At 36.2% G+C, this 20,457-nt stretch overlaps 1 protein-coding gene across 1 annotated transcript in view; it reads left to right on the forward strand.

The window, feature by feature from the left end:
• The window catches only part of LOC125677447 (deleted in malignant brain tumors 1 protein-like), a 57,792-nt gene extending 39,689 nt beyond the window's left edge, over positions 1-18,103 (forward strand). The window contains exons 9-14 of the mRNA XM_056158446.1: positions 2,210-2,351; positions 3,865-4,037; positions 5,797-5,938; positions 8,613-8,785; positions 12,058-12,199; positions 12,292-18,103. Of these exons, the coding sequence (XP_056014421.1) occupies positions 2,210-2,351; positions 3,865-4,037; positions 5,797-5,938; positions 8,613-8,785; positions 12,058-12,199; positions 12,292-12,460 (941 nt within the window). The 3' untranslated portion in view covers positions 12,461-18,103. The remainder of the gene's footprint in view (positions 1-2,209; positions 2,352-3,864; positions 4,038-5,796; positions 5,939-8,612; positions 8,786-12,057; positions 12,200-12,291) is intronic.
• Positions 18,104-20,457: the final 2,354 nt, after the last annotated feature.

Genomic DNA, 20,457 nt, shown 5'->3' on the forward strand with positions numbered 1-20,457 from the left:
GAATGACATTAACTTTAAATATATGTAGTAATTATAAACTCCTATATGTAGGCTTATAGGATATTAGAGTTATGCATTACTAAACTTTTTCCCATGCAATTTTAAGCGTATACATATAACCCTTTCACAAAAATATCCGTATAAAATTGGACAGGACTATATTATTGCAACAAGCAGACAAGAACACTATGAAATACTCATTCACATGCAGTTGCTCACATTCACTATTTACAACCCTTCACAGATCGTAAGGTGTGAATATGTTCACAGAAACCCGCAATTGTGTCTGTAATAATAATAGTGTGGGTATATACGATACCGTACCATCCCCTAATGGGTAAAAAACCTACAAGGATTGATACTTTACTCAAAACTTCGTTTCAAAATAGTTCTTAAAATTATCGTCACCCACCATCCTTGTGGTTTTATAAAGGGTAGCAGTATTATTATTACAGATTAAATTACCAGTTCCTGTGATATGTTGTTGAATTGTGGAATAGGCCTAGCTTACAGCAACTTGTTTACATATTTTGAAATTAGTGTTAAGTGCTTACGGTGAAAGATGAACTCTGCTAGGTGATGCTAAGTTGTTTAGTGAACCGAATCGGACATCTCAAACAAGATTTTCGATGATTTAACAACACAAGAATCATTTTACAAAATGCATGCTTCGGTCCATCTTTCTCCCTCCAACAATCACATTCATTCTCAAGTCAAAGTAATTGTTAATATATAATACGTCGTCGATATATCTAAATGTCGAATTGAAGGCCACTGCAAGAAATTTGGAATTCTGAATGAGCCCTTCGGCATTAGTTCAATTTTCGAGATCAAAATGTGTAACAAATCCATGAACTATACCATATAAGTCATTAAAGGCATTTGAAATTTTATAAAAATCTGAAGCAGTCTCGTCATTTATGTCTAGTTAGATTGCTGATGCTGATGCGCCTGTAGATTTTGAGGAATAATATTCCTTTAAACATATCCACATATCGAATTCCCTTTTCGCCAAAAAAGTCTAGTTTTTAAATCATCGCGAAGAAACTTCACAACATAAGGATGGTTGTATAAGTATTTGGCAAACAGTGATCACGAGAGATTCCGAAAAGTGGATAAAAGGATATCTGTTAACAATAATCATTTTCATTCATATGTCGATGCAATATATATCCCAGTGAATTCGAGATAAAAGATACTACATAGTCTTCCACATCTGCTTCATACTCGGACATTTTGTTGAAAATATTAACGGCAAGCTAACAATTCAATTTTATGACAAACGGAAGGATTTCAGCTTCTCTATCGTCAACTCTCCACATTTATGTGTAGCGATATTTCATTATCACCTGTATGTGGTGTTAACGTCTTTCAACTAATTCGATACGTAAAAACTTGTTCTGCTTATGGTCAGTTTTTAAACTGAGGCAGATTACTAACAAATAAGTTGATGTTACAGGGGTTTCAACAGTCTCATTTAAAGTCAGCTTTTCCAAATTCTGTGGTCGGTTTTACGGTTTAATTTGCCAACACAATCTGTCATTGGGTCAAATGCTGTCTGATGTTTCATACCATCTGAGACCATTCTTTGCACACTAATTTTGACTACGGATTACTCCGTTTACCTGATCAAGATATATGACTCAAAGTGGGTGTGACCGGTTAACAGGGTGTGCTTACACCTCCTGGGCACCTTATCCAACCTCTGGTAAGTCCAAATGCCCGTGCTTGCCATACCCTTGATTTTGTATTCCTTATCTAGGAGTTATACGATTGATCACTGTTCGTTATCTTCTTTTTTTCCCCCATTTGTATCGGCAATGGTGACATATCCATATCAGTGAAACATTCTCGAGCGGGATGTTAAACAATATTCAATCAATTAATTAATCATTTGTACAAGCTATTTCGAATGGGGCTAAAACGGGGTTGTAGTACGTTCTTGTATTCTAAACTCATGGGTACTTATCTTCGTTGGAGTACGTTCTTGTATTCTAAACTCATGGGTACTTATCTTGGTTGTAGTACGTTCTTGTATTCTAAACTCATGGGTATTTATCTTGGTATAAAGAAGGCTTGTGACCCATGAACCGTTTTCTGTTGTAAAATTACATTGCGGGTAAGAAAATGACGGTATATACTTTATATCGCTTTTGATGAGTTCAATGGCAATATAAATATATACAAATAAAGTAATGCCTTTTTCTAGACAATATCAGACTGTTGAATGGAACGTCTTCATCGGAGGGTCTTATTGAGGTGTTAATCAACGGAAAGTGGCAAGCAGTATGTGATAATGATTGGGCTTATAATGGCGCTACCGTGGTATGTCGACAGCTCGGATATCACGGGTAAGTATTTTTGTTTTGTTTACTGTTTTCTTATCTCAAATAAACTATTTAAGCAACAACCTATACCTGTATATGGTGCATGGAGACAATAAGACCCGCACCCTGGCTTCACCTTCTATATACTTCTATGTTAAATGCGGGTGTGACCGGTCGACAAGGGATGCTTACTCCTCCTATGCACCTGATCCCACCTCTGGTATATCCAGGGGTCCATGTTTGCCCATCTCTATTTTGTATTGCTTATAGGAATTATGAGATTGGTCACTGTTCGTTATCTTCACCTTTCATGGTGTGCATTTATACACATATAATCCATGTTAATTTCATCATGCCGTGTAAATTGCTTGGTATTATAAATATGATAAGTATGGTGTATGTAAGTGTGAAAGGCGAAGATAACGAACATTGATCAGTCTCATAACCCAATAATGTAAAACTTATACGGTACCAATTTTGATACACCAGATGCGCATTTCGACAAATAATGTCTCTTCAGTGATGCTCAACCAAAATTTTTGAAATCCGAAATAGCAATAAACTTGTCAGAGCTATTATATGGAAAAACAGCATAGAGAGTTTGAGAAACACGGAGACCTCTGGATATACTAGAGGTGGGATCAGAATCAGTGTGCCAGGAACGGACTAACAATCGGTATGAAACACGTCAAACAGCATTTCACCCAGTGATAGGTTGTAATGGCAAACTCGATCATTATAACGACCATAGAATTTGCAAAATGCTGACTTTAAACGAGACTGTTGAAACTCATTTAACATCAATTTGTTGTCAGTAGCCTGCCTCGATTTAAAAACGGAAACTCTTTAAAGGACCTCCCAGTTTTAGCTGTGACATACGGCCCCCGATGATTTAGTAAAACACCAAAGTTTGAATGATGCGTTTTACAAGGTCCATTGCCAGTAATTGTAAGTTCTATTGTTGTGAAATCTCTTTTAAGACACAAAAACTAAGCACCCTTTCTTCGTTTGTTGCCATTGAACCATAGTTTCCTTATGACTGACAAAGCATTGTTGAACACTGAAGAAAGTGTGTACAGTCAGACTAGTTTAAGCATGTAGTCTATGCTTTAACACTTTAATTGCGTTTAGATACAAGTTCATCACTGTTTTAAGGATAGCATCTAGTATTAGGTTGTTGTCAATGGATATAGTTCTATTTTTCAACCGGAAAAACTCACCGAGTCCTGATAAAAGTGGATAACAACAATACACCCGCTCTTTCTTTAGGAAATTTAGGTATAATAAATTCTATTTGAGTTGTGAAGATCATTTCGCAACTGCAAGAAAATGTGCAATACTACGGAATTGAAACGAGAAACATTATTTCATGCTACAAAAATATTGAAAATTATGGGTCCGTATTTGCCCTACTTTTGATTTTGTATTCTGTATAGGAGTTATGAGATTGATCACTGTTCGTTATCTTCACCTTTGTTGGAGTTAACTTATGAGATTGATCACTGTTCGTTATCTTCACCTTTTCGTTTTACTTTAGCAATACTAGTATATCGACTTCATCGACTGTTTTTGGAGAAATCAGTGAACAGATATGGTTAGATGTCAGATGCACAGGAAGTGAGACTTCTTTATTAGAGTGTCAACTATCAGAAACTGCATCCGGCACGTGCAAAAGACAAGCAGGGGTAATTTGTTACAATGCAGCAAAAGGTAATTCTAGTAAACAGTTTTGTGGAATGCAATCACTAGTATAACGATAAACCCACTAAAATGAGACGGCTAATATCAACTAAAAAAATGCAGTGAGCTTAATGTACGAACTATGTACTTTGATCGTACAGATATTCGAATCAATCAGCAAGTAGGGTCTTTAAAAAGTAAAGCAAGGACGTCAGTGCTTAAAATGAGCGGTTAATAATTAGATTTGCAGTGTTTGGGAGTCTTCCCAAGATCTCTCTAAGATAGTTTATATAGTGATGAGTGCGACTTGATATCGGACGGAGTTAATACGATAAGATACTGATAACGTTGTCTACAATCATGTGTTGTATCATAAACACAAAGAAAAATTCTAAATGTTAAACACATTTCTTCTTCCACTTTACCATCGTGGAGATTGTACAAAAAATATTTACTATGTCCTAATTAGAATTTTAAAAACCAGAAGCAAAACATCATAATCTAGCAAAAATTTCAAGGTTTCATTTTTGAAAATTTTGCCAATGGTTAAAATTTATCACATAAGGTGGCTTCTGCTGCAGTAGTAACCAAGCAACAATAGTTACAGTCAAGGTCAAGGTAATGCCACTGGCAATCGATTATATCATCTCCAGAAATTTTAATTAATATTTTAACCCTTTCTGTTTACTTAGCTCGCAAAATATGAACTTAGTCATATACTTCAGACGTTGTAAATCAATACTATTATTGTAATAAAGAAGGTAACTTAAAGCAAGTGTTAGCTGTTTTGTTCTTCCCATGTAAAAGCTTTTTTTTTTTTTAATAAAGTGTGTTTCATAAGAATACTAATACATGTACAGGCCAGTTGATAAAGAAGCACAACTTATGGTCAAGATCGCAAAATTTTGAATAAATGGTTTTTTTTATATCAACCTCAAAGTACTTATCCGTTGAATCAGAATGGAGTTGAACAAAAACATTTTGAATGACTGATAGAAGGTATGAATAATTATGTGTCGTATTTTATCAAAGAAGCACCCGTGTGTGATATTAAAAGGCCTCGTCTTTAATTCAATGTGAGAAATTGTTGAAAAGACTTACGTTTTGATGGGTTTTTTCCCGAAAAGTTTTGGGATTTCCAATTCACTAAACGTGTTTGGAATATTTTAGAATCCACATTTGATTTACACCACTTCTCACATATGTTGTGGCACAATGGGTTTTCAGGTTCCCTTTCACAGCAGTTAATAGTACTTTTGGATAGGAGTTTGGTAGAAGAATGTTTCATTCATTGATTACAGTCTGTATTGCAACTGAGGGCAAGGAATATTCATTTGTTTTACTAGGAGACAAAATGAATACAGAAAAAAATTCTGAAGAAGTTCAAGAAGAGTACATGTAATTCAATTACGTATCCCCAAGTCTTATGATATACATATGTATATCTATAATAATTATGAAGAGGTTTTCGACATTGAAATAGAAAGTACCACACAACACTTGTATACAAAACACTGCTTCACCAACAAAATCCAGGTTCAATGCAGGAAAATAGAAAAATGGAATAATCGTTATGTTGATTTTGTCCATAAGGTTTAAGGTGTTTTGTCTCCCTCTGAAGTCAAAGAAGTAAGGATTTACTAAGATTCATGTGTACAATCGCCCATAATGCTCAAGGCTTCATTGAAGTGTAGATGATAAGAAATCGAGAGAGAGAGAGAGAGAGAGAGAGAGAGAGAGAGAGAGAGTATCACCACTATATTTTCAAAAAGATATTTTAATTTTCTAGAAGGATTGAAATTGGCAGACGGAAATTCAGCACATGAGGGTCGTGTAGAGATGTTTATAAATGGTATTTGGAGAGAGTTTTGTACAGGAAGCTGGAGTGACAAAGAAGCAAAGGTATTCTGCAGAAGTCTTGGTAATTCTGGGTAAGTACAGCCATTAAAATTATTATAGAGTAAGAGTTTGATAAGTATTGTCGATAGTCATTTACATAGTTAACAGCTCTGAGTATGATTGTCTGGATAGCTTTAATGTCGGTCAGCGTTTCGGTATTGCATTCTACCCCATCAACTCTCGATATTATGAAAATGTGAAAATAACGAAAAGTGATCAATCTCATAATTCCTGTAAAAATGCAAAATTAGTAGAACGGAAAAGACGGACCCTTGGAAAGAGGTGGGATCAGGTGTCTAGGGGGAGAAGGCATCCCCTGCTAACCGGTCATACGCGCCATGAGCCCTATATCTTGATTAAGTAAACGGAGAAATCCGAAGTCAAAATCGGTATGGAAAGAACGGCTTAACAATTGGTATGAAACACGTCAGACAGCATTCGACTTCATGACAGGTTGTATTTGTAAATTAGATCGTTATAATGACCACAGAATTTGCGAAATGCTTATTTCAAACGAAACTGTTGAAACCCCTGTAACATCAACTTGTTTGTCAGTAGGCTATTATTATTTTTGTTGTACATTTATATAGCGCTTTATCTTCAGACAATTACCCTAAAGCGCATCACATGTATAACAATAAAAATAAGCTAGAATAAAGAAAAATAAATACATAGAAAAAGGCATAAAATGATAAATAAATCAAACGATATGTTTTATGTTTCTTTTTAAAAACGGCTAACGAACCTACATAGATTTAAAGACTGATCATACGCAGAACGTATTCGTGCGTATCGAATCAGTTGAGAAACATAAACAGCATATGCAAGTGATAATGGAATATTGTTATGGGGAAGTTGACGATGGAGAAGCAGTCATTCCGTTTGTTATTTTGCTGTTAACATTTATGTTCAACGAAATATCCAGGTATGAAACAGATGTGGAAGACTGTGGCGGGTTTTATTTCTAGTTCAGTGGGATGTATCGAATCCACATATGAGTAACAAATAAGTATTGTCACTAGATAAAACGCCGTCTATATAACTATACGTTGAGATAAAGGTCACAGGAAGACGCTTTTGAATAAATTCTGCCGCATATGAATATAAAAACAGGTCAGCTAATAAAGGACAGCGATTCGTACCCATGGGAATTCCAACATGTAAATATATGCGAATGTAACCTTAACATAACATAAGGGTGCATTAACTGTAACGACTTCAGAAGAAAATAATGGTCTTCTGTTTCACCACTTTATTTACCAGCTAAATCACTATATCTTCTTTTGGATATATAATCTTTTCATGCATCAATGTTTTAGCAGTAACAAACCTTTGTTATGTCATTGTATTATTTTCTCCATAAACATGTAAGCAATATGACGCACAAGTGATGTTTTGATTTGACACAAAAGTCTATACTCCTAAAAAAGTTGTATGATTGATGTATTGTATATTGTTTAACGTCTCTCTCGATAATCTTTCACTCATATGATGACGTCATCATTGCCGGTGAAGGGCTGCAAAAGTTAGGCCTGTGCTCGGCGCTTATGGTCATTGAGCAGGGAGGGATCTTTATCATGCCACACCTGCTGTGACACGGGGCCTTAGTTTTTGCAGTCTCATCCGTAGGACCGCCCCATTTAGTAAAAGCTGTATTAATAGAAATGTAAATACAAGGAATAAATGTCCAGCTTGTTTGCATTGTAGGGGATATGTAAACAATGAAAACATGGGACAATTTCTGTTTAGAGACGTGATCATTTATGAAATGATAAAAAATTTTAATGCCGGATTGGTGCTGCGTGAGACCCAGATTCAAAATTCAGTGGTGTGAACAGACAGAAACCCACATAATTCCCATTCTGGAAATAGAAACAGCAATTAATTAGACATATTGAGGATAATTGTCAATGAGCATTTATGAAAGGTGAAGATAACGAACAGTGATCAATCTCATAACTCCTATAAGCAATACAAAATGGAGAGTTGGGCAAACACGGACCCCTGGATATACCAGAGGTGGGATCAGGTGCCTAGGAGGAATAAGCATCCCTTGTCGACCGGTCACACTCGCTGTGAGCGCTATATCTTGGTCAGGTAAACGGAGTTATCCGTAGTCAAAATCATTGTGCCAAGAACGGTCTAACAATCAGTATCAAACAAGTTAGACATCATTGACCCAATGATAGGTTGTATTGACCCAATAGATTGTTATATCGACCATAAAATTTGTAAAAATGTCGCATTGGAGGCCCCAGCAAGATATTTTTTCTTCTCATGAAGAAGTTTTTGAATAAATTCTGCTTCACTCAAATATATAAACAGGTCAGCTAACAAAGGAGCACAATTCGTGCCCATGGAAATTCCAACAGACTGTTGGAAGACCTGAGCGCCAAAGACTACAAAGATATTGCCAATGAGGATATATATTATACCTTTTAGTACAGTGCAAAAACGCGATCCCTCTTAGACAGTTGGAATCGAAAAATACCTCGTAAATGTACTAATATTATTTAAGTATTACGATTAAGATATTTTATATATAGTCTTCTCCTTGTGATATTATACCCCATACCAGCAATTTGACCTAACCCGGTACATTTTCATATTACGTAAAGGCTACATATGTTATCACTGTAGTATAAGTTCATCTATCTACATGTTGAGATTACAAAGCTATATTTTTTTTATTTACCTGTTTTGTAGTCATGGTTTTGTATTAGACAGCGGACCGAGAGGAAATTCGGGACAACTCTTGATGGCGGGAGCTCACTGTACTGGAATGGAAAGTTCGATAACTCTATGTCATTTTGTTATTGAAACACATGGCTGTAATACTACCGGCGCTGTGACAGTGGGATGTTATACCGATACCAGCAGTAAGCATTTGATTATCGTGGGATCTAAACATCCGTACCTTAATTTGTCAAAAATGTAAATAGATGAATAAATAGAAAGAACAGCACCCGCCCCCTAAAACAATCTAGAAAGTATAATTTAGTAGAATCATCCGTTGGTTTTTAGCTCACCTGAACCGAAGGTTCAAGTGAGCTATTCTGATCACATATTGTCCGGCGTCCATATGTCTGTCTGTCCGTCTGTCTGTAAACTTTTCACATTTTCGACTTCTTCTCCAGAACCACTGGGCCAATTTCAACCTAACTTGGCCAAAAGCATCCTTGGGTGAAGGGCTTTCAAGTTTGTTCAAATGAAGGGCCATGTCCCTTTCAAAGGGGAGATAATCACAAAAATGCAAAAATAGGGTGGGGTCATTTAAAAATCTTCTTCTCAAGAACCACTGGGCCAGAAGAGCTGAAATTTACCTGAAAGCTTCCTGACATATTGCAGATTCAAGTTTGTTCAAATCATGGCCCCCGGTGGTAGGATGGGGCCACAAGGGGGGATCAAAGTTTTACATACAAATATATAGGGAAAAACTTTAAAAATCTTCTTCTCAAGAACCACTAAGCCAGAAAAGCTGAGATTTACATGAAAGCTTCCTGACATAATGCAGATTCAAGTTTGTTCAAATCATGAGCCCCTGGGGTTGGATGGGGCCACAATAGGGGATCAAAGTTTTACATACAAATATATAGGAAAAATCTTTAAAAATCTTCTCAAGAACCACTAAGCCAGAAAAGCTGATTTTTACATGAAAACTTTCTGACATAGTGCAGATTCAAGTTTGTTCAAATCATGGCCCCCGGGGATAAGATGGGACCCCAAGGGGGGATCAAAGTTTTACACACAAATATATAGGGAAAAACTTTAAAAATCTTCTTCTCAAGAACCACTAAGCCAGAAAAGCTGATGGGCTCCGGGGGTTGGATGGGACCACAATAGGGGATCAAAGTTTTACATACAAATATGTAGGAAAAATCTTCTTCTCAAGAACCACTGAGCCAGAAAAGTTGATTTTTACATGAAAACTTTCTGACGTAGTGCAGATTCAAGTTTCTTCAAATCATGGGCTCCGGGAGTAGGATGGGGCCACAAGGGGGATCAAAGTTTTACATACAAATATATAGTTAAAATCTTTTTCTCAATAACCACTGAGTCAGAAAAGCTGATATTTACAAGAAAACTTTCTGACATAGTGCAGATTCAAGTTTGTTCAAATCATGGTCCCCGGGGGGTAGGATGGGGCCACAAGTGGGGGGGGGGGTCAAAGTTTTACATACAAATATAGAAAAAAGCTTTAAAAGAACCATTGGGCCAAAGAAGTTGACATTTACATGAAAGCTTTCTGACATAGTGTAGATTCAAGTTTGCAAAGGGTAGTTTGGGCCATAATAGGGACCAAGGTTTTACATGCAAATATATATGGAAAATCTTCAGATATGGACCAAGGTGACTCAGGTGAGCGATGTGGCCCATGGGCCTCTTATTGATATAACCTATATTTATTGTTTTGTGATTTTAAATCGCTTATTTTCACAAGGTCGCCCTTTAAGTATTGATGTGAGTCTTCTGTTTGAAGTAATTCTTAAGCTCGTCGTTAGACTTTTTTATGTTATGGTGCTGTCTGTGCATCCATCCATGTGTCTGACTGGCTGATCGAGGTCATGTTTTCCTGACTTTGTTCCGTAACGGATACATGTACAGCGTTGAAATTTGTTCACAATTTCTCTCTCAAAAAGCGTAAGAGTTAGTTTGCATTTCAGCTGGATTGGTGCACCGTGACCTACTTTAGGGCTAAAAGTAGGTCAAACAGTTTTCCAAATTTTGTTTCGTTATGGACCCTGAAATTACATAAGCAGTTCACATGTCAGCTGGATTGGTGCACCAAGACCTACGCATAATATGCTTACGGGTTGAATTTCACCGTTTGACGGGCGTATGATGTACATGTGCTGTTCGCCGTATACTTGTTATGAATTTGCTCTTGTTTTTCTTTGTTTTGTGCAATGAATATTTTAAATATTACATAAAATAGATATGCGTGGTGTTTATGATTCATATATATTATTACTACAGTAACTTGATCCGAAGAGTCGGATCACGTCGAGTTGACAGGCGTGGATCATCAGATCACACGAGACGCGAAGCGTCGAGTTTGATCTGATGATCCGCGCCTGTCAACGAGACGTGATCCAACTCTTCGGATCAAGTTACTGTAGTAATGATAAATTTATTATATACCCCATTCTGCCTTTTAAATCCACATTTATAAGATACTAAATGCAATCCAAATTATCAAAAACACAGACATACCATGAAATTATGTTTTGTGTACGCAGTTTCGTTTGTGACGCGGTCCACATTTTCCACAAATAACGTTGCGTTGTTGCATTGTGACGTCATTGTGACGGCATCCGTTTCAGAGGATACTGATACGGAATCAGAAAACCACAGTGTGGTGATCCGGAAAACCGGATCACACGCTATGAAATCCACAGTATCAGAGAACGATACATTGATGGGTATATAATAAATATATATTATTACTACAGTAACTTGATCCGAAGAGTCGGATCACGTCGAGTTGACAGGCGCGGGTCATCAGATCACACGAGACGCGAAGCGTCGAGTTTGATCTGATGATCCGCGCCTGTCAACGAGACGTGATCCAACTCTTCGGATCAAGTTACTGTGGTAATGATAAATTTATTATATACCCCCTTCTGCATTTTCAATCCACATTTCTAAGATAATAAATGTAATCCAAACTATCAAAAACACAGACATACTATGAAATTATGTTTTGTGTACGCAGTTTCGTTTGTGACGCGTTCAATATTTTCCACAAATAACGTTGCGTTGATGCATTGTGACGTCATTGTGACGGCATCAGTTTCAGAGGATACTGATACGGAATCAGAAAACCACAGTGTGGTGATCCGGAAAACCGGATCACACGCTGTCAAATCCACAGTATCAATGAGCGATACATTGATGGGTATATAATAAAAGTATTTATCGCTTTTAAGGATACAGTAGATAAATATGCTTTGCCTTTTTATGTATTTTTTCCTGAGAATATATCTTTTAGTAAGGAAATTGTATTTTCAACAGAAGAATGATAAATCTGACACCATAGTCGTACCATCCATCATTTTATATAGAATGAAATGTATTTACATTGTTTTGCAGAAATGATTTGTTTTTATATGAAGTATTGGGTTAACACGATGCACACTTTCACACACAGGGTTTATAAGACTCGTCAATGGTACATCGGTAAATGAAGGGCGCGTTGAGGTACTTGTTAACGGAGAGTGGGGTACAGTTTGTGATGATTCCTGGGACCCTGAAGACGCAGCAGTGGTTTGCGGCAGTCTGGGCTATACAGGGTGACTATGATATATATAGTGTAATATAGAATTACCACAAGTATTAGGACTAAGATGATAAAGATCGTTTGATTTTATTTTACTAATTGTAGAAATGCGATTCCTCTCAACAATGCTTTTTTCGGACCAGGCTCGGGGCGCACCTGGTTAGATAATGTTGGTTGTTCAGGGACCGAAACATCCGTCTTCGATTGCAAACATAATGGTTACGGGATTGAAAATTGTAGTCACAATGAAGATGCCGGTGTAAGGTGCACATGATTTCTGAATAAGAGCAAGACCAACCTTAAATGAAACATTATTCTGTAATTATTATAGGATTAAACATTCTTTTTGAAGAATTTATCGATGTGTAAACTCCGGACATTTTACTCACAAACTGAATAAAAGTGCGAAGCACTTTTATGTTAAGTTTGTGAGTAAAATGTCCGGAGTTTACACATCGATAAATTCTTCAAAAAGAATGTTTGATTCTTATAATTCCAATTCATTCACTTTATTAACAATTGCAAAAATTTGAATAGTTTCCCCGCACTATGTTATTTGTTTTCAGGTGTGTATGAATACATCTCGTTTTCGGATTTATTGATGTATAAACTCTTGTTCAGCTTTATTTTTGTCCAATCAAAACAATTGTAATAAATAACATTGGAATTATATACATATGAGTTATAGGAGTTATGAGATTAATCACTGTTCATTATCTTCACCTTTCATATGCATGAGGCTGTCTTTCCATATAAGTTATAAGTATTGATAATATTTGTTCAAATATGACTGTTATTAAGCACAAATTTAAGCATATGTGTACCTCGGGAGAACCTTGTAACAATTTGTCTGAATCGTATAGTACTTGTAGCATTGATGGTCATACATATCAGTTTCTCTCCCAGAACTGTTGTGAAACATTTGACAGATATGATAGTGAATTACACGATAATCCAAACTTAGAAAGCTGAAATAAACTGTAAACGTATAAGTCTTTCAGACAATCTGTGTCGGTGAGGAATTATGTGAGGGTGGACATTTCTCAAAAGAATCAAAACATTGTGTGTTTCTGAGCAGGTGCGCGACCATTATAGCAGTAGAGCTGGGAGCTAATTACATTATGTTACCAGAAGTGTTCACTATGCGACACTGTGTAGAGGAAGAATTTCAGGTTTTTATTGATGGACTGGTATTTAACGCAAACACGTGATCTGAATTATTTCACAAAGCTGTATATTTGCTGGACATTAATGGGCTGGTTTTTTATGAACTCGTGTTAAATGAAGCCTTTCAACATTTGTGAGCATTCTATGTGAGAACTGTTTTATAATAGGATTTTTTTTTTACCGAAGAGATAATATAAACTGACTTTTTAAATATAAAGAATATGTATTTTTCTGTTGCTATAATATTTTTTGAGAGGATGCGTATTATGTTTTTTAAATACATCATTTGTACTCTGCATTTAGCATGGTTTGTCTTCAAAGCCATATGTTGGGCTTTTAATGTAATATGCATGAATTCTGACACTTTAAAAAATACTCATTATTAATCTTAAACACCTATAATGTTTTCAATACTTTCAATACACTGTACATGTATAATTTTTATTTATCTGTTTTGCTATTTATATTACGAATGTATTGTTGAAATTATTATTATACTGTATTTCTTTGAAAATAAATAATGAAATACTCTATGTAGGTGAATGGACATTACGCAATATTCAACCTAACAATGTACCTCATTAATCTGAAATCTATAGAAGGTTACTAAAGATCAGGTGCTAGTATGGTCACACATGCAGATTATCTGTCACATGAGTGCTTCTGTTTGTGTTTGCAGCAAAAATAACAAACATAAATCGAACATTTTGAATTTAATTTCTTAGTTATTGGCGATGCTAGAAAATTCAGTTCAATTCAGTTCATTTATTCTCATACGTCAATCAACATGACATAGAGAAGTACATAGACAATTTTAAAAACTAAAATTTATATATATATGCAAGTTGAGGTACATATATACATATACAATAATGAATATTACAAAATATAATTGGCAAATTGACATCAACTTGGAGGGTCGACCACCTCATTTATAGTTTCAATAAATCTAGATGAATTCAACAGCAATTTGAAATTCGTAGAAGAAAATGAATCGTGATTTTTTTTTTTTTATAAAATATTTGGTCTATGATGAAATATTTGCGGTATCTACATTTTTCGAAAGTCTTTTAAATTTTCACATGAAAAAATATAATGAAATTCGTCGCCTATTTCGGAATAACACAAATTACATTTTCTATCTGCTCTGGGGATACTAGACCATCTCCTAGTTTCTATTGGTAAGCAGTGATTTGTCGTTCTGAATCTTGCAATTTTACGTATTAATGCGCGCGAAACTAGATCATCTAGTGATACGTGTAAAAGTCGAGTATTTTATTTAACTCTGTCCAAAGGTGCAAATCCTAGAGTGGACGTCATTATTTCTGATTTCTCAAAAATGACTTTTCACAAAAATTTCCATGGTCGTAACACAGATTTTATAATGACTGTTAATTATAGAAAAACTTTTATAAATCAGCATCAATTTTTTTCTCCGCTAGCCATTATGGATGTGCTTTCTAACACTCTCGTAGATTGTGTTAGAGTGTCTTTATGTATTTGTTAGACTGCGTAAATATTTATGTCGTATCCTGTTTTTCTTTAACCGAAACATCTCTTCGATACTTTTTTCATAAATATTCAACATTATAGTACTAGAAATCATTATTGTCGAGAAAAACACACTGAATTTTCAATTATTACTCGAGAAAAGCATAAGGATAAAAATATAATACTATAACGAAATTGAGCAGAATAATTCTAAAGTATTGTACTTTGTTTGCGGAGCTTTTGGATATCACTCTTACGTGTTCATTGCAGCATGCTTGTTTTTGTACGGGTACGGTCATCGTCGGAAACCCACGGTTGATTACGCTTCTTTCCTCTGCAGCGCAGAGGTAGCGCTCTCGCTTCTCACCGTTGTGACCCCAGTTTGATCCCCGTGATCGGCAGTAGTTGTATGTGAGAGGGTATGGCGATCGTCCGTTTGGACAAGTGGGTTTCCTCTGGGTACTCTGGTTTCCTCCCACATAAATGACTCCCTAGCGCAAACATCCGTACATCAAAGGATCCCAATGGAAATAAGCTTTCGAGCTTTCATGGGTTATCCTTGGTATTTATGTAATGTATGTATGTATGTATATACCGAATAAACATTTATTTTATTTATTTATCACGGGTTTCCGACGATGGGGTACGGTGTAATCAAATATGAGTACTATTTTACGTCGTACAGTGAGATACGCCTACAAAAATTTAAAGATTTGCAAGTAATCTCACAAACGAGTATTATTGAAATATTTCATCAGAAAGACATTTCCTCCTGAATGATCTGCAGGTGTAAACAAAGCGGGTGTGAATTTTAATAAATATAGTATACGACTGGGAATTCAGAAACAAATGAAAGTAGATTGTAAATATAAATAAATTCATTTTTAAAAATACACGAGGGTATTATCTATGACGCTTCACCAGGGCCGTAAATTAACCTTCAATTTGGAGGAGGCAGGAAATTAGGCGGGGGTCTGGACGCTGAGCACATTTTGTGCACACTGAACACGTTTCGTGCAAAATCCTTGATTCTAGGGCCTTCTAAGATGTTACTTGACTAACTCATTCTAAAAGAAAGATTTGGAATGCTTTTTAAGGGAGGTATCATGTTCTTAGTTATTGGAAACAACATAAATTCTAATGAACTTTAAATTTTAATTTTATTTGGCTCAAAAGTTGGAGGAGGCAGCTGCCTCCTCCGCCTCCATGTAATTTACGGCCCTGTTCACGCCGGTGTTATATATTCTCTTTAGCGAAGTCGAGAGGCATAGCCTTCATCAACTTCTCTTCGCAAGCATTCATATTTTGATTCTGGAAAATGTATAAATGCCGGAGTCGGTGACGCTTCGACCGACGTTTCGACTCAGATGTGCCTGGATTGACGCAATAGACAACTTGTTTTCAAACATTTAACAGTAATGCACAAAACTGTCACAAGGAAATCAAAACTTCCCCGGGGGTTCTCCTGCTCTAGAGTGAGCCTTCCCTCAGGGGGAAGGCTCACTCTAGAGCCAGGCTTCCGGGGTGGGGTGGGGGTCTCATTATGGGGAAAGGCTCACTCTACAACACCGGCATACTTCATAAAGCGAATTTACTTAGCGAAATTTATAATTGTATTTTTTTTTAAAAAAATCAAATGACTTAGTGATGTTTGACAAGGTTATTATAAATCCATTGTTAGCATGATTAAATGCTATCTACGGAAGTACCCGCTGTTTGCGTACATTAATTTATATTTTGCAAGTCTTATTTTCTGATATTCGATAGTTTGTTTTTCAATCATCCACTTCTAATTATGCAAAACATACTAGTATTTTATGCTCCATAGACTACAAGACCGTAAAAGAATAATGGTCCATAAATAATTATTCTCGTTGCATTGATCGTAATGTTAGTGTTTGTGCTAATCGCCCTGTGGTGAGAGATCAGACAGGATTCTTAACAAATTACAAAAAAATTCATAATTGCTTCTTTTATCTTCCCTCAGTCGTTACTTCCACATTACATAAGGGAATTTCTTTCATATTACAAAATGCATCATTCAACACAGGCTTCTAGCAGAATTAATCTGTTCTCAATTGGGATTAAATGTTTTGATTTAGAGAAAAACGTTTTGGATAAGTAACTGTTTTCGTAAGGGCTTTCGCTTACTGGTAGGCTCGGTTTTGTCTCCCGATCTCCGCACTGCGTTTAAGGAGGAATGCTACACCAAAGAAATTTTATTAGGATGAAAAGTGGAGGATATGTGTAACAATATTTTGAAATTGAAAACTTTAAAATTTTCTTTATTTAGTCAAAAAATGCAGTTTTAATAGAAAGGTATCTAAAAATAAAAATACAAACACCTTAAAACCCCTGCTGGACTCGAACCCGCGATCTACAATTCAGCAGTCGACGTGCTAACCTTATGAACCAGGTAATACTATTTGAAATGAATAGACAAATATTGCTGATATTTATATTTTCATCCATGTTTTAAAAGGAAGTCAGCCACTATGATGATGTACATGTAGAGTACCTCCTAACTGCTTCTTCGCCAAGTGTCCGGCATTAGAAAAGATAGCCACTGGTCATTCGGATATGACCTTCCAAATGGAGGTCCCAGGTCGCGGTAGGCGTTGGCACGATAAAGACCCCCTAATGTTATGGCCGTAAGCTCCATCTAAAGGGCAAAATTTGTGACATTTCATGCAGCAATGATAGTCATTAGAATTTTATCAATAAATACTATGGTGTCCGGATAGGGTCATTTGCAAAAGCGTGACTGCGTGTTAGTCACAACACACCGTCACGCCAACAAGCAACGCACCTTCGCGCTTTCACGCCAACAAGCAACGCGCCGTCACGCCAACAAGTTTCGCGCCGACAAGCAACGCGCCGTCACGCTAACACAACTTTACACAACTCGCCTTCGCGCAGTCACGCTTACATAACTTTACACAACTCGCCTTCGCGCAGACAAGCGCGAGATGTGTAAAGTTGTGTTAGCGTACACAAATACTGTGACTATTGAAGGGTACACAGGTAATTAAAATATCATATAACTAAATATTGCTCCCCAGAGAAATATCTAATGGAAACATACAAAAGTAGTGTCTAACAGTGTTGAATTCGGTGGTAATGTCCAGCAGTGCATGTTGAAATTTGGTGATAATGTCCAGTCTTGGTAAATATTGTACATGTACGTCGAGGGTAGCTAAAGCATCGTGTTGAGAAAATGTTCATCGTATATATTTTTTTTATTTCATCGCACCGGTGAACATGTAAAAAAAAAAAAAAAAAAAAAAAAAAGCCCACCCACAAACACGTAACAACAACCTCCTCAATTAAACAACTGTCCCACTTTAGCTATAGAAGAAATATCTAGGATCTACACAGGTTCCCAAAATCCACGCCCATTTTTTCATTAGGTTAGTGACTGGTGCTCCATTTAAGATTGGCAAGTCATTTCATCTTTAAATGCTTTAGGTCACCTGAGTCAGTCAGGTGATCTATTGCCATTGGTATTTGTCCGGCGTCGTCCATTAACAATTTTACATTTTTAACCTTTTCTTGAAAACTACATGGCCATTTGTTACCATTTTGGTGTGAAGCATCTTTAGGATAAGAGGAATGTAAATTGTAAACTTTATGACCTTACCACCCCCGGGGCCTCATGTGCGGGACCAAATATGCTTAAAAATCATATTTTCAAAAATCTTTTCTACTCCCACACATGTGGGAGAAAAACTAAATGCATGGCCATGATGTTAATGAAGTCCTCTATCAATATTATGAAATTCATCGCCCCTGGGTCAGGGGTTTAGGCTCTAGGGTAGGGCCAATATGACCAAATATTGAACATGTATAAAATCTTAGAAAATCTTCTTCTCTGCCCCATATATATTTGAGAAAAACTAAATGCATGATTATGATGTCCATGAAGCTCTCTACCTACATTGTAGAATTCATGGTTCCTGTGTCAGGGGTTGAGGCCCTTGGTCAGGGCCTATATGGCCATATATGATAATTTATAAAATCTTATTTTTTTCTTATCTACTTTCACAGTTATGGGAGATAAACTAAATGCATGGTTCTGATGCCCGTGGTGTCCTCTTCTCAAATTGTGAAATTCACGGCCCATGGATCGGGTTTAGACTTTCGGGGGAGGGGAAGGTGGGTTCAAAATAATTTATATGCTTCAAACTTCCATGTTTCCTTCTTCAGAATTGTATGCGTATTTTGAAAGTTCATAAACATGAGCACAAAAGACCCATTATTGAGGCTTAAATGCAAATATGGGCTGTGAAACTACTCAGGCATCCGTTAAGGCTCAACGGGCTCTTTATTTATATATATATATATATATCTGTACATTAGATTGCAACATCAGTGACTTCACAAACGGTAAATCATTCTGGATTTCAGCGTAAAATCTGTTTATATCTTAAAATTGCGTTTGTCATAAAGACCTTCACAGGTATTCAAATGATTTCATAGAAAGTGTTTCTGGAATGAAGACCTTAGGCATTGATTTACAACACGTAATATAGTGTTTTCTACGAATGTAATCAGTTTCAAAAAGTTCCATTTCATAATGGATAGCCTCAAGGTGACATCGTTAGGAGGCACCCTTTACTGTATATAGATAACAAATGCCGGTATCTGTACACTATAGTTTCACTATCAGAATGGTTTTGACATTGTTTGTTACTGCAAATTGATCTATGTGCACTAGTTTTTCGATATCAGAAATATTTTAATATTGTTGAACATTAGAGATATGCAATAATAAAATGTGTAGGGTGTGGTGGGGTGGGGTTTTGTTTTGTGTGTGTGTTTTCGGTCGAGATACATCAATTATTTATATTATATGCTACGACTTCAAATATTTGGCATTCATTGATGATATACCACAGGAATTTAATTGCTCTTTCTAGTTCATTAATCCAATTAAATGATTTTGATAAAAACAAAATCTTTTAATTCGTGTATTCATAACAAAGGTCGATTGATTGATTGATTGTTGTACGTCCCGTGGATAATTTTTTCACTCATATGGAGACGTCACCAGCTGTAAGTGAAGTACCACAAATTTAGACCTATGCTTAGCGCTCAGGGTCGTAGCAGTGAGGGTTCTTTATCATGCCAACGCCAACGCCTGCCGCGACAAGGGACATCCATTTTTAAGGTCATATCCAAAAAAACCATCTTTCCAACTTCTAAACGCCGAGCATTTGGCAAAGGGGCAATCCTTAGACGTATAACCTAGGTAGTGACTACCTCGTGCCATCATTAGAAGCAAAGGTCACGGGTCTTTCGGGTATGACCGTTAGAATGAGTGAAATATTCTTGATGGGACGCAAAATAACAAAATATCTGTATGTCTTCTTCATTTACCTGCTCTTGGCAAAAAGTGGAAATATTTTTGTATTGCGATCTTCACATTTCTTTCTTTCTTTTTTTAAAAATTAGATAAGGAATAGTTTAACGCACATTATTACCAAATTATCTCTTTATAATTCTACTTCGTTTTCAATACCTAATATATTTTTCCTACAAACTTCAATGTTAAATTGATTCAGTGACAGTTTTGATAAGTATAGACATATATCGAAATATCAATATAATTAT

Source organism: Ostrea edulis, chromosome 3 (genome assembly GCF_947568905.1).
Source record: "Ostrea edulis chromosome 3, xbOstEdul1.1, whole genome shotgun sequence".
Classification (NCBI taxonomy): domain Eukaryota; kingdom Metazoa; phylum Mollusca; class Bivalvia; order Ostreida; family Ostreidae; genus Ostrea; species Ostrea edulis.